This window comes from Gymnoscopelus braueri (genome assembly GCF_963280865.1).
Source record: "Gymnoscopelus braueri genome assembly, chromosome: 9".
In the NCBI taxonomy this organism is placed as follows: Eukaryota; Metazoa; Chordata; class Actinopteri; order Myctophiformes; family Myctophidae; genus Gymnoscopelus; species Gymnoscopelus braueri.
Window position 1 is genome coordinate 22653493 of NC_137610.1, and position 15452 is coordinate 22668944.

At 42.3% G+C, this 15452-nt stretch overlaps 1 protein-coding gene across 1 annotated transcript in view; it reads right to left on the reverse strand.

Annotated features, from left to right (window-relative positions):
* LOC308091839 (uncharacterized protein) overlaps positions 1-15452 on the reverse strand; it is a 43386-nt gene that overhangs the window by 14600 nt on the left and 13334 nt on the right. The window contains exons 2-7 of the mRNA XM_080437573.1: positions 8087-8160; positions 6107-6192; positions 5775-5814; positions 5539-5619; positions 3690-3797; positions 2941-3050 (exon numbers count right to left, since the gene is read on the reverse strand). Coding sequence (XP_080293699.1) covers positions 2941-3050; positions 3690-3797; positions 5539-5619; positions 5775-5814; positions 6107-6192; positions 8087-8152 — 491 coding nt within the window. The 5' untranslated portion in view covers positions 8153-8160. The remainder of the gene's footprint in view (positions 1-2940; positions 3051-3689; positions 3798-5538; positions 5620-5774; positions 5815-6106; positions 6193-8086; positions 8161-15452) is intronic.

Consider the following 15452-nt stretch of genomic DNA (forward strand, 5'->3'; position numbering starts at 1 on the left):
AGTGAGCAACTCATTTGCTTACTGAACAATGCATTGTGATTTGTGCAGCTTTGTTCACAAACTGGAATGTGGAATATCTGACCTGTTTTCACTCTGTTTCACTCATATCAGGAATACTTGAATATAAGACCTGTTTTCCTTCTTCTATCTCTATTCTTCTTCCCTTTCCTGAAAACTACAAATGGATGCTAGCTTGTATGAAAAATAATTTCATTTTCTTTTACACCAGTAAACCTGAGATGTGGCAATAAAGTTGAAGATTAACTGTCCACCTACTGTATTAACTGTCTATCGATACCAGGCAGCTACTGTAAAGTGAGGACAGGGAGACCACCGATTTTAGACTGTGTTGTTTATTAATGAAACTTCCCTTTTAGTTTCCTGTGGCGACTCCTTCGTGCTGCTGTTGCATGAGTCACGGCCTGTAGTACATGCAGCTACTGTACAATAAAAACAGCCATGTATGGCCATGGATACAATGAATACAAGAACGCTCACCCCAAAACACGCTCGCCCCAGGTCAAATCAGGCGACCTCAGAACGGTCACCACCAGGTATTCCTGGAGGACGTAGAGCGGAAGGTTCCCTGTTCGACTCCCCCTGTGTTAGTGTCGAAGTGTCCTTGAGCAAGACACTGAATCCCTAACTGCTCCTGATGAGCCTTACCAGGGTTTCCTCCGGTGTCGGTGCGTGTGAATGGGTCAATGTAATGCACATTGTAAAGCCCTTTGGATAAAGTTGCCATATACATGGAACCAAATGGACCCGTACAGGTCCATTTGGTTCCATTTGTACACACTCTGAGTTATAGGGGTCCTTGACATTACAAAGTTTGACAACCACTGAACTCAAATCCGGCATAAGGGTTTGTTATGTGCGCCTGGCTGATCACATCTGGCACTTCATCAGTTTGTGACACAGAGCACAAAGCAGCCAGTATGGGGGTAGTTAGGGGTTTCCCAGATGAGTGGGCTTTGTCAGGGTATTAACAGATATAATGCAGACAATTAGAGAGACCCCCGTCCCCAAGGCCGCCATAGTCAATACATGTCTTATAGATGCTGACAGAAACGGGAACGCAGCTTTAAATAGCTCTCAGTGTGTGTGTGTGTGTGTGTGTGTGTGTGTGTGTGTGTGTGTGTGTGTGTGTGTGTGTGTGTGTGTCCCAGCTGTTGATTTGCAGGGAAGCAGACGGCAGCCAAGCAGGATGGAACAGTATTCAGGCCTGTGTGGATACACACGCTTTGAACTGAAAGGGGAAATATGACACCAAGAGACAAGACTTACGGGTCCATTTGGTTCCGTATGTGCACTCTCAGTTTACATTTACTGTGCAGCGAAGAGATATGGACTGACCTGTAAACCACATGAACCCTAGCATCCCTATTCTGGGCATGTCATAACAATAGGTGAACATTCGGCAAAAACTGGAAAATATTCACAGAAAATAGTAGAGCCTTTGATAGGCTTTTGCGAAGAGATTTGGTGTAGATGGAAAAAAGGAGGGGGCCAGGTGTAGGCCCCTCGGGAACCCCAGTCAATGAAGTATAAAGTATAAAGTCCTGGACTCATAAAGTCTGTTTGTTTTGTTGTCTTGCCCTTCTCTCCCTCATTGCCAGATCTATGCTTTGTCACTGTATGCAAACAGCGTTGTTCTGTGTGCACTGAGCTCATGTGTGTTTCTCTCTGTATGTCTCTGCACGTTTCCGTGTGACTGCCATTTCCTGCAGGGCCTTGCTCGCTGACAGGAAGGCTAATAAAACCCTGAGGGGAGAGCGAGAGAGAGGAAACCACTTTTGTTTTAGTTAGGTGTGCATGTGCGGGCGCGTGCGTGTTGCCAGTCAAAGGTTAGAGCCAGAGTCGGTGCCCTGTACTGTAGGAGACTTTGAGAGGACAGACCTGGACATGAGAGGCTGCTGAGAGAAAACAAACCGAGCTTTTGGAGACGCCCAACGAAAACAAAGCAGGGAGACTGAGACACGCGTTCTGAAAGCTAAGCAAACCCTCTTCACTTACCCAATGGTGAGTAAAGGTCAGAGGAAAAGTCCTATGATCCACAGGAGCGTGAAAATAACGTGAAAGCCACACTAGCGCTCCGTTTCAGCACAATTATGTTGAATTATGATGTTTTGGAATTATCGTTCTAAACCTATGTTCTTGCTGTTTTACATACAGCCAACCAGTTTACATACAGCCAACCAGTTTACTTTTATGAAATATCCGAGACCATTATGGATTCAAATACTCATTAATATTAAAATAATATAATATTAATATTATTACCATAATATAATATTAATATTATTACCATAATATAATATTAATATTATTACCGTAGGGCTCGACTTCACCAGCCACATGAGTTAGGTTTATGCCTGATTTAGATTAGATGCACGTTGGTGTCTCACACACACCAAAAATAGCAGATCTACAAGCTCACAACGTGGCGTGCTGTGACGCACTGCAAGTTTGAAGAATGGGTATTTTCAGTGCGCGACACTGGCACCCAACTAAATATAAGTACTTCTTTAGAGAAAGCCAAGAGTTAGGCAAGGTAAAGACATGTTGGATGAATGGTGAATGATAACTTTAATCCATGTAGACTGCTACTGTGATATATTTCAATGTTTAGTTTATTACAGTGCAATCGGAGTAATGGTGACTTCATCCCATCATTATCAGTTACGTTTATAGGTCTATTAATGTGCTAGACTTGTATTGCAAGATTAATAGACCCATAGAGTCATGGTGTTGAGGTCTATTCATCATGCATTTCCTCATATTTTGATACCGCAAGTCACACTCTCCAAAAGCATCGTGCTATGAAGTCACTGTTAACATTCTCTGGCACGGCAGTGCACATGACACGCGAGCACGTCCAAACAAACTCAAATGGTGCCTGGTAAGATGGATTTAGACGGTAGAACGTGGAATACTCACGTGACTCCGAAGCGGTCCTTGAACATGATGTGGTTCCTGAACGTCCTGTTGACGTCCAAGTCGATCTGCTTGATCTCCGAGGAGAAGTTACGTGCCTGCAGCTTCATTCTCTGTGGAGCGAGAACAGGAGACCAGTTGCAGGGTTATCATAGCAGGAAGGCATCTGTGTCATTTTAGGTTTTTGCGTTAAAAAATTGCAGATGTACAAGAGCTTGCACATCTGCTATTTTTTATCATTTTTGAAAAATATTTAAAGTGTGAAAACTACTGATTTAGAAGGCATTTGTAGAATCGGTTGCCACCAGGTATTCCTAAACTTAACCTTAGTAAAACTAAGCCTAAATCTAACCTCATTCCTAAAACTTGACCTCAGTAAAACTATGACTAAACCTGACGTCATTCCTAAACGTAACCTCAGTAAAACTATGCCTAAACCTAACCTTATTCCGAACCTTAACCTCAGTAAAACGAATACAAGAACCGCAGGGGCCAAGTGTTCCTCAAAAAAAAAAACAGGGTCTGGCTAGGTTGTTGTACCGACCGTTCTGGTTACCAAACTAACACGTGGTTACCAAACTAACACTTGGGGGGGAAAAATGGGATTTCTTATTTATTTTGTGAAACATGGTTATATTCACATTAAATATTTTTGCTTACATTTGAGGACAGTGTGCTGGAGTTTTTTCTTTTCTTAACTGATACAAAAATACAAATTTAATTGTTGGTTACGGCCGGGGCTGTGATCTTACCTCGTATTTTCCCACATTTTCCTGTTTGACCGTCTCTATGTCCAGAAGCAGTGCCCAGGCTTTGCCTCTCAGCTGCTGAGGGATCCCTTTATACACCCGCTTCACCATCTGAAATAATACACAGCACAAACACATCATTAACCACTTAAAATGGTTGACCAGAGTGCCTCAGGGCTCTATACTAGTGTATTTTCTGTGATTGTGGGAAAGGCTTTCGCTAAAAATAGTCGATCGACAAGCTCATAGCGACGCGGTGTAAGCTTGTCGACCGTAAGGCGCTGAGGAGGGTTGTTCGCACTGCCAAGAACATCACTGGGTGCGAGCTGCTTAGTCTGGAGGACCTCTACACCCAGCGATGCCTCAATAAATCCCTGAGGATCATTAAAGACCCCACCCTTTACATTTCTTTCAACTTTCATTGCAATTGTGTCTTATTTGTTTGTATTGTCTTTTTGTGTTAATGGTACAACAAGATACCAGGGTTGTGGCTCTTTCGGAGTGGGAACTTTGGGGGAGGTGGGAGGGGTAACATACACAGTTTTTGTATGCTTTTGTCTTATAGGTCAATAAGACAAAAGCATACAAAAACAGCGTCTGTGAAAATAGAAAATACCAATAAAGAAAACCTGGAACAAAGACCCCACTCACCCCCACAAAATACTTTTCTCCCCTCTAAAGTCCAATAGGGTGAAGGGATACAAGATCCCCTTAGCACACACACTAGCAGGCTGTGGAACAGTTTTTTTTCCCACGGGCCATCAGACTGTTAAATAACAGTGAAAAGTGACTGTGCAATAACCATCTGTACTTTGCACTATGCACTTTCATTGACTGATATTCTTGCCCTGTTTTTTATTGTTTATTGAGTGTTTTAGGTAGTTCTTATCATGTTTTTATGTATTGGAGCTTCCAAGCCCTATGTTTTTCACAATGTATGTACTTAAACAGTGCATCTAAGTGACAATAAAGTGAATCTGATTAAGGATGCTGGGGTTTAAGTGGTTGACTCTCGGATGGAGAGGGGCAGCCTTGAACAAAATACATACAGTAAGTACACGCACACCAACATGGGCAAGAGGAGATGGAGAGAAGAAAGTGCACTGTAAAATCACGACGGTTCATTTAACCCAGAGAGAGCACAAAAGGAAACCAAATGGACCCGTAACTCTGAGACTCTCTTGAGTTAAATTAAGCCCCCAGGGCTCTGTACTACACACCCCCTCCTTTTTCTCTCTACACCGCGGTGCATTGCGAGGACTGGTATGTGGAAACACACCAAAAGTGGGGTCCAGGGACCCTCAAGGTTCTGTTCTCCTCTTACTCCTCTCCTCTTCCTTTTTAAGTCTACACTCCCGCTGATCCTAGAAGCACCTTCAATACACTTTTAAGACATTTTTATCTCCTGTGTGCACTCGGTTGGCCTCTGTGGTTTTTTTTACCCTCAGGGTTCCTTGAGGACCAAATGGACTCTTACAGGTCTGTAACTTGGAGAGTTATGGGGGTTCTTGAAATTAAAACGTTTGAGAACCACTGTTCTACACAAAATCTCTTCACAGAACGTTCACCCCCAGAATAGGGACAACAGGGTTCAAAGTGGTTAAATGACAGTTAGAGATGCATCAGACCCTGTTCTGCGTCTCGTGTCTAGACCAGAGAGGAGGAATAGGGAGGAATTCAAGCTAAAAGAGGAATGGAAAACAAGTTATGAGTGACAAAAAAGGAACGCTGCATCAAATATGGTCGTGCGCCGGGGCTAAATTGAGACGGTTTGTGTGACGAGCGGGATGACTATACGGGATTCATGTGATGAGGTTCGTATGGAGGCCATCACTGCAGAGCTATCACACACCTTATCAGTGTTCCTGTACTTGTCCCACTTCTTCACCATTTTCAGCCATTTCTCCGATCGTTCCACCTCCTGCTGCTTTTGCTGAAAAGTAAAAAGGCCAGAGACATACTGTACTTTAGGCCTGGTTCATATTGTAATGTTACGTAGGTTCAACGCAGGTTCAACACCACCACAGGTTTTGTGGTGGCGTTGTTTTCTTCGTTTTTTCATTTTCTATGAGCAAGTCATACTGTTACCTTCGCCTCAACAGCGCTGGGTGTGGGTAGTTCCTCCTCACTGGTGCAGAAACAAATAAATAACAGCAGGCAGACACGATGTGGCATGGCAGGGAGAGAGAGAGACAGAGTGACAGAGAGAGAGATAAAGAGACAGCAAGAGAAAGACACAGAGAGAGAGAGAGAGAGCGAGACAGAGACAGAGACAGAGACGCAGAGAGAGAGAGAGAGAGAGATACAAAAACAGAAATATTAATGGTGCAATTAGTTATTCTCCAGAGTTGGAATAACTGGCCCTGGTCCTAAGCTGGGGTCAAAACCCCCCTAGTGTGCTGTCAGGCAGGTAGACTTACTGCAGGAAGCCGAAACGGTCAGTGACCTTATAGATGTTATAGTCAGCATCCTCCCAGGGGTCGATGTCCACACCTTCTCGGCGCCCCTGAAAACACACATGAATGTCTCTAATAAAAATGCAACGTACTGCACATGCAAATCACAGCTTGAAGGTATGTAAAATGGCCCTACACTGAATGGAGAACGTCCTGTTATATAGTGAGTATACTGTTACCACTTGACCAATGTGATTTGCTAAGATGGCTGATGGTCACTGGCCATGAGGCAGGGTCAGGGAGGTTACATATTTCACAGGCAGTCCAGAGGTGATAACAGTTGATGGATGTTAGTTACACAACGCAGGATGTATGTTGGTTAGTTGCAGTGGTGGAAAGTAACTAAGTACATTTACTCAAGTACTGTACTTAAGTACAATTTTGAGGTACTTTGACTTTACTGGAGTATTTCCAATTGTCTATACTTTTACTTTTACTCCACCACATCTCAGAGGCAAATATTGTACTTTTACTCCACTACAATTATTTGAAAACTTTATTTATTAGTTACTTTACAGAAATTATTACATTATAAAACATACATTAACCACTTTAGCCCTATTTTATACCTAGGATATTTGAAAATAGCCAATCTACAAGCTCACAACGCGTCGCAGCGCGACACGCTGTGAGCTTGTAGATCTGCTATTTTCAAATATTTTAGTTATTTTACTTTTTGTACTTTAAATACATTTTGATACCGATACTTTTGTACTTTTACTCAAGTAAATTTTGTATGTCATTTAGATAAACATAATGTATACGTTTGCTCGTCCACAAATGCCAAGCATGTCGTTTAGACAGACGCTAGGTTTCATGTGTCCTTGCTAAATGTCTAAATTGTAACCGTAGGGAATGGATGCCAGTGACTTCCCTCACTGGTGACTGGCATTTAAATAACTCGGTCACAGTGAAGTGGTCATGTCTGTGAAGATGTGGTGTGTCTGCCCATTGCCATGGACTATAGACTCAAGGCAATTGGGGGATTGATTACATTTCGAATAGTTTTTTTATCGATTGTTGAAAGACCTTGCTGGAGGTCAATGTATTCCTAATAGGTGCAGTAATTGCTTTGACCTCAATTTGAGACCTGCAGTGATTATAAGCCCCCCCAGGAAGTGTTTTTCGCGCGCACACACACACACACACACACACACACACACACACACACACACACACACACACAGTACCCCCCCCCCTTTGGGAGTGTCATTAATTTATATTTCTCTATGCTCAGTTCACAGACATCAGCCGGCACTCATGGACTTCACTACATGGGGCAGGGCACAGTGACATACTTGCGCTGGTGTGTGAGACGTGCCTCGACTACCTAATCTGTCAGGGAGAGACTTCCAGAGGCCAAGCTGTTCTGCGTTCCTTGGGAAAGGCATGTCATTTGGCACTGGTGGCACGGTACAATCTGTCCCAGAGCTCAGCTGTGCCCCCGCCCCCACCCCCACGACCTATGGTATAATCCACAGACTTTAGGAGCTACACAGCTTCATGTGTGACATCTCTGATATGGTTGCTCATCTCATATTTAAACTTTTTGTGTTTTTTCATAAATGAATGCCCCACTTGATCATACTACAGTCACACAAACGTTTCAAAAATAGCAGATCTACAGGCTGGAAAAGCATCTCGAAACACGGCGTTTGGAGCTTGTCGATCTGCTATTTTTTGCTATTTTTGAATTTGAATCCTGAAAAGTAAGAGTTTCGGACATATGAGGTTTCCACCGGACAGAGACGATATCTGCTATAATCCTAGGTCTAAGGGTGAAAACAATCAGTATCTGCCTATTTGGTCTTTAAAAAGCACAATCGGTATTGGTCTGTTTGGTTTGTATCTTTATGGACAATGTTTGGAAGTGTCGTAGCTTCGCTAAGTTGATTACACACACATACATACTGTACACACACACACACACACACACACACGTACCTTGTCATATTTGGAGATGATGTCAGCTCGTTCTTCAGCTATTATCATCTCTATGTCCTTCTTCATGTCAAAATCTGGAAGCAACAAGACAATAAGAATATTAAACTGATGAACATATTTCACGAAGAACATACCGTATAACAGGAACTTCACATTAATCACAGTCATAGAACATATAACAGCAATAACAGGAGCTTCACTAAAATCTAATAATTGTGTTATTACATATACTGCATTTAGAGTCCTTTCTACCTTTTATTTGGGAAAGAGCTGTGTACTTGATAAATTCTGCGAAGTGTCTAAATTGTGACAGTAGGGATGCCAGTGACTCCCCTCACAAGTGACTGGTCACAGTGAAGTGGTTATGTCTATGTGCATGTGTGTGTGTGTGGGTGTGGGTGTGTGTGTGGGGGGGGGGGGCTCAGTTAACACCAATTCCTCTCCCTGCCCATTGAAAACTGTATAGACTCAAGTCAAGAGGGATTGATTTCATATCGTATTGTTTTTTATCGATTGTTGAACGACTATGCTGGAGGTCATATTCCTAATAGTTGTACTGCACCTATTGCTTTAGCTCTTGGGAAAGAGCTGATCATAAATAATTAGCTATAACAAGATCAGGAGGATTCTGAGAGGATCATGTGTCATGGCTGGTTCTCCTCTCAAAGACTAAATCTTTGATTCGTTTTAAATGAGATGTTCCAGTGTGTCGGTGATTGAATCTTTCCAAAGAGCAGAGTAACATTTATCATTTACAGGCTTACCCACTTTCACAAAGGCAACCCTCATTTTGTCATTATAGGGTAAAATTCTCAAAGATAAAAACAAAACAAAAAGTAGATCTTCAAGATCAGGTATTTTTGAGGACAGGGCTTAAGTGGTTAATACAGGAACAAACATCACTGGAGGCAGTATCACAGTCATTACGAAACCCAGACCACGACACACCACAGCTGTAGCATCTTTCAGTATCTACTTCACAATCTACTGAATAGTAACTGAATCAGGCTATGACCAACATCACACCTCAACCACAAGAGACAGAGCTAATGTTAGGTACAGTGTGCACTGTGCACTGTGCACTATCATAGCTTCTACATCAGTGGTTCGTTCTCACACTTTTTAATTTCAAGGACCCCATAACTCTGAGAGCGCACATAATGGAATGGTCTCATAAGGGTCCATCTATTTGGCCTCAACGAATCGTGAGGGTCCCTGGACCACATTGAGAACCACTGTTCTACATCATCTTGAGTGGTAGCTTCTACACCGGCAACCCTTTAGCCTTCATCAAACCTGCTTCCATTTAATCTGCTTTCAAATGATCATCAATGTGTAAACGGCCTCTAATGTGTTTGATGTTGGGCAATGGGCCATCATTTCCCTTCATCATGTTATAATTGGACGTAGGCCTCTGGTGGTAGGTATTCGCAGAATGCCCACACAATAATTTAAGCCTTCTTCCTCAAATGTGTGGTTTTTTAAAAAGAATACGTTATACTGCAAACGCCTACTTCCCCTTTTAAAAATGTGAATCTGCTTTGCAAAAAAACTAAAACAATGCAAAGTGTAGGCCTACCCTACATAGTATACCAAACAAACAAGCAATTTTGAGCTACACCATTTGGAAAAGGTTTATGCTTTAAAATAATTGTAAAAAGAGATCGATACAATAGACAATGAACTGCAAGAGACCGCGGCCTAAAGCAACCTCTACCCAACAGAGGATTAGATTGATTGTTTTTTATTTGACATCTTTACTGACAAAAGGTATAGGCATAAAGTTCTATATTGCCATTGTGGTCAGCAACATAATAACTGAAAGGTTCTGTGTTATTCCTGGGTTAATTGAGCTGATGGGTGATGACAAGTCAAGAGCTTAGGCTACAGTATGTCAGCAGATGAGAACAGGTGGATCGTGCAGCCCGTCACAGAGTTCACATGGGGGCACACTAGTACAGTAGTGCAGTATTGTATAGTGTGTGTGTGTGTGTGTGTGTGTGTGTGTGTGTGTGTGTGTGTGTGTGTGTGTGTGTGTGTGTGTGTGTGTGTGTGTGTGTGTGTGTGTGTGTGTGTGAGAGAGAGAGAGAGAGAGAGAGAGAGAGAGTATGCCTGTGTCTGTGTAATGCTTAATTTATACTTGGTTGCATATCGGTGTTGTATTGTGCGTCGCGATGCAGCACATTGTAAGCTTGTAGATTGGCTATTATCAGTGAGCAAAAGCGACACACAATCAATCCGGCTTAGGGCACTGGTGGACACAGACTGTGCAGTTTAAAAAGTTGACAAACTGCCTCCTGCACCCACGGGAAAAGGAGCAACACAGTGGGCGATTGAGGGGGGATTGATGAGACCACTGCCTCCCCCACGTTCTCACAGTTTCACCCCCGTGTCTCCCCTCTAAGCCTGGCCCTAGCCTACGCTCTAGCAGGGCCTGGTCGAGTCTGTCTGACGGCATGGCTTGTCTGTCTGCTCAGCAACTGTCGGTAGCAAAGCATCTGTGAGGAGAAAGAGGACAGCTTGCTCTCTTTCTCTCCTCATCGACATCTCACAGCAGTGTTTGGCAATGAAGGCTATGCCAGCTATGCCAAGCAGACATTGGGGACACATGTAGATAAAAGACACACGTATACGGTACGGGCCCGTCGGCTTACGTCATGGTACAGTATGAAGGCTTTAAGATATGACAATGAAATACCACAACATCTGATGCCTAAGGAGCTATGTGGCCATACATTTGATGCTCCAACATGCTCAGCATGTTGGAGCATCAAATGTATGGCCACATACACGTGAAAATAGTCACTGACTGTGTGCTTTTAAATAGCATTACGAGATGTATAAGGGCAAACTGAGCAAGCCTAGATACTCAAAATGAAATTGAATTCTATAACAGATAGATGAGGAAATACAGGCTGTTTAATCTTTTCACTACAGTGATCACAATATCCTGGGATTTTGTCAAGCCGTCTAAAAGAGGGTCCGTCTGTCTGTCTGTGTGTCTGGTGCTAATCTAGCATCAGCGGCAAATTAATTGTGCAAACTGCTAGTAGGCCACACAGTACCTCCATGTTTTATACTTTTTGAAATATTAAAATTTTGATTTTATAATGGAAAACAATGGGGCTCTGATCGGTCTGAAACCTTGCCCAAATATGGAGTCATAGATATGTCATGGTGGACTTGACGTCTCAGTCTGGCCACATGAAGTCCAAGATCCACATTGGGAGCCACACTGTTCCCATGTGGATCCCTAGATCCTTATGATAATATATTGTTGCTGCTGTGGGGCAGAAACCTCTTATCTGATCTCCATATTTTAACCTTGTGTGTGTTTTTTCTTAAATGAATGCCCTACATCATAACATAGCGTCACACGAAAGCATCAAAAGTAGCAGATCCACAAGCTTGTAGATCTGCTACTTTTGAATTTGAATCCTGAAAAGTAACAGTTTTGGACAAATGAGGTTTCCACCCGACAGAGACGATATGATCTCATTCATTTGCCAAGATGGCTTTGTGAGCAGCACTGGAGCGTTATGGGATTTTACATTGAGTCCGTGCAAATAGCAGTTTTGCTTTACCAATTGAACACATAGCACAACAACAACATGAACAAGTTCATCTTTCAAGTTCATCACAGTTTCACTGACTTGACGTCTAACAGCACGTGTGGCCAGATGACGCCTCAGGCTGTGTTAAAGCACGCCTGGCATCCTTTGCCAGCAACAGGTGGGGCAGCATGGCCTGCTGTTCCACAAAGACCCTCTATGGTTACCCTCCACAGACCACAACAAGTCCAGCCTTCCAATACACATTGTGGTAATTCACACCCACTAAGTGCTATTCAATCCTACTGCACCACATTTCAGTCACCAGACTCGCCACAAATCCTTTCTGTTCTTGCAATCAAGTTCATGTAAGCTGCCACAAACTGTGCATTAGACCTGTATTTTACCCTGGCCTCTCACTTTAGTGGTTCACTACTATTTATTTATTTTGAGCTTCAACTTTCTTATGTTTAGCCACTTATATACTTAGCCCTGTATATAGCCCTATATACTTCGACATACGACAAATAGTGCAAATAGTCGATCAACAAGTTTGTAGATCTGCTCGCCAGGTTGACAATGGCTAACTCCCAAAACCCATCCAGTTTCAGCAGCTCAGCATTCTCCTCTGTAAACAACTGAAGCTCCTCTCTCCCTTTCTCCTCGCTGACAGCTGATCAGTGGAAAAACTTAACACACCAATAATACAGATGTCACCTGCTCTTGTCTGTCCTTTTATCCTGTCAGCTTTCCCTTTCTCCTCTTATCTCAAGAGGGCAAACTGTTTTTGGTTTTCAGGGGTTGTCAGGAAACTCTTCTGAACAGCTTAGTAAGCTGTTTGGGAGGTTAGACTATAGGATGTGGGTTATTAATGTATTGTTCTATATGGCACGCTTTACATTTTCAGTCAGATGTCACGATGGCTCTTTCCCTGTTTGAGGGTTTCGCCTGATTTTTACGAAACATTGCACAGGTTTTGTTTGTCATGCCCTTTCTGTTGAAGCTCAATCAAAAGCATGTTGTTGAAAATATTTAGTTTGTCGTTTGTCTAGATTGTCTATTGATTTATTGTTGGTTTACTCTCAATCTCATTGATATTGTTCTTATATATTTTCGGCTTTCAATTACTTCTATCGTTTTAATTGTTTTCATTGTTTTATTGTTTATTGATTTTATTCTTCTCTGTGAAGCACATTGTCAATTGTGATGCTTTACCAGGTTCTCTTTAGAGTTCAATAAATCCATATTTTGCTTTCCTATGAATGACAATTACTCATTTTACAGAAGTGGACAGAAATGACCTCAGCGAGAATGACCAAGTCCTTGAGGACCATCCTGGAGACATTTTCTGTTGCAAAAATGCTTGCGTGGGACAATGTCGGGTGTTATTATCTGCTCTATACAGTATGTAAAGTGTCTTGAGACGACTTGTTGTGATTTGGCAGTGGCACTATATAAAATTGTATTGAATTGATAGACATTTTACTTATTCAAATCACAGACTGTAAGCTGTTTTTATCATTGGGCCACTAGCCTGTCATGCTTAATTTATGCTGTCGCTCGCTGAAGAGTTCCATGTTAATTGGTTCATGTATTTTCAAACATTTTCAAAAATAGTGGAAATAGCAGACCTACAAGCTCAAGACGTGTTTTGAGCTTGTAGATCGGCTATTTCCGCTGTCAATGTTTTTTGAAAGTATGAAGTTATTACATATGTAAGTTATTTGTCATATCTTCCCTGTGCTTTTTTTTAGTTTTTACGAAGCCTAAAAGCCAAACATAAATGTAAATTTATATTCATCATATTCCAATGTTGAACAACAATTAAATCGTTAATCACAATTATTTGAGTGACAATTAATCGTCAAGTAAAATGTCATAATCGTGACAGCCCTAGTCCAACTTCAGTCAGTCAGAGTCAGTATAATAAAAGGTCTGCTATGCCTCCTCTTCAACTTCCAGCAGGCAGCTTCCTGTGTTTTGTGCCTCCAGACTGCTGATAATATTGTGTGGCGGTCAGGAAGAGAGGGAAACCAGTCCCCTCCGCCACTCCTTGAAGGGAGAACCTGTGGTGAGTGACACTAATATTTACACGCAACAAAAGCGTTAAGACCTGAGGTTCCGATTCCGATTCTACAAATGTCTTCCAAATCCTAACAGTTTTCTGAAAAACTTATGTTGCTATATCAGTGGTTCACAAGCTTTTTCATGTCAAGGACCCCCAAAATTATATGTATTTGGCCGCGGACCCCCATCTCAAAATTTGTTGTTCCAGGGACCCCCCAGAAGCTAAGATTTGAGTTACAAATGTTCGCTTGAAAAAAAATAATATATATATATATATATATTCAAAAATATGCAAAACAATTGCCAAAGTATAAAATGATGGTTATAGCTAAAATCTAAAACGACACACATGCGTTCCCGGACTGAATGGGTTAAAAAAAAGCCTTGAATTTCCCCAGACTAAGCATGTCTAGTCAGCGACAACAGCATGGGCAATACCACAGGGTGGCCTGGCCAGGCAAAATGTACTGTGCATGGTTCTTATTTTGACAGTGAGTCAGGACAGTGGAACACAGAGTGAGGCACCTTCGCTGACGGTGGTCAAAGTGCTGATGCCTCACGCATCGTTCAAAGACCTTCACTGTGAATGCTTCTTTTCAAGTGGTGGACAGAGAAGGTGGATAGCGCTGGACAGACATTGTGGTTGTTGTGAGGCGCGTTGCTTAGTTCAAACAGATGGAAACTGGGGGGAGAAACTCTGAATCAGCCCCCCAGAGGTCACTGGGTGGGTGGGAGGGAGAGAAATGTTTCCCATGCCAATAAAGCCTCTTTGAATTGAACGAGAGAGAGAAAGAGAAAGAGAGAGAAAGAGTGAGAGAGTGAGTAGAGTAAAAAGTATCCCACCTGGGAAAGGGGGAGGGAGGGGGGGGGGGCATGAGAACATAAAAGGGAGAGTCATGGTCAGAGTCAGTGAGTCAAGTGAGAGAAATACAGTAGGAAAATATGAGCTGGAAGAGCAGAATGATATCGTCGCTGTCGGGTTGAGACCTTGTATGTCCAAAACCGTTACCTTTCAGGAAATGGGGGGGAAGAACCCAGTGTTCCAGCGTAGTTATTATTTCGTCTCTGAAGCTCTTGTTATCGTAAAATATTTATAAAACCCACACACTTATCCTCTTTCAACCTGGAGTCCCTATTTTGGGCATGTTTTAAAACCTAAGAAAAGTAATCAAAAATAGCAGTAAAATCGAACTATGCAACTAAGCTAACAATGCATCGCGATGCAACAACTTGTGAGCTTGTAGAGCTATATTTTCGCTACTTTAGCGAGACACTGTCATCCGACAAAATTAGAGCATTAATTTATGAAAAACGTCTTCATTACTTGTCTTTCTACCACAGCACACACTTATAAGTACAAATGTACTTTCTGTCTATCAAAGAGCTGGAGAGAAGGGGAGACCCCTGTCAGCAAACAAACCCTCCACAGCAATGACCACCATCACAACACAGAGCCTCAACTACTTCACAAAACAACCTTTAACCAAACAAAATCGCCTACACTTAAACAGTAAAGGAAAATGACCCACTACTTCACATCAGAGGTCAGAGGATGGAGAATCATCGATAGCAAGAAGAAACACAAGACTGGGTAGCTTTTTGTCTGTATATAAGCTGGTTGCTTGCAGTATGAAAGACTACATAATGACATCATTTCCTGTTATGACGTGTGGCTCTAAATGGAGCCTCCATAAGAACACTCATAACCACGGACAGCACGCACAACCTTCTGAGTCATATCCAGATAA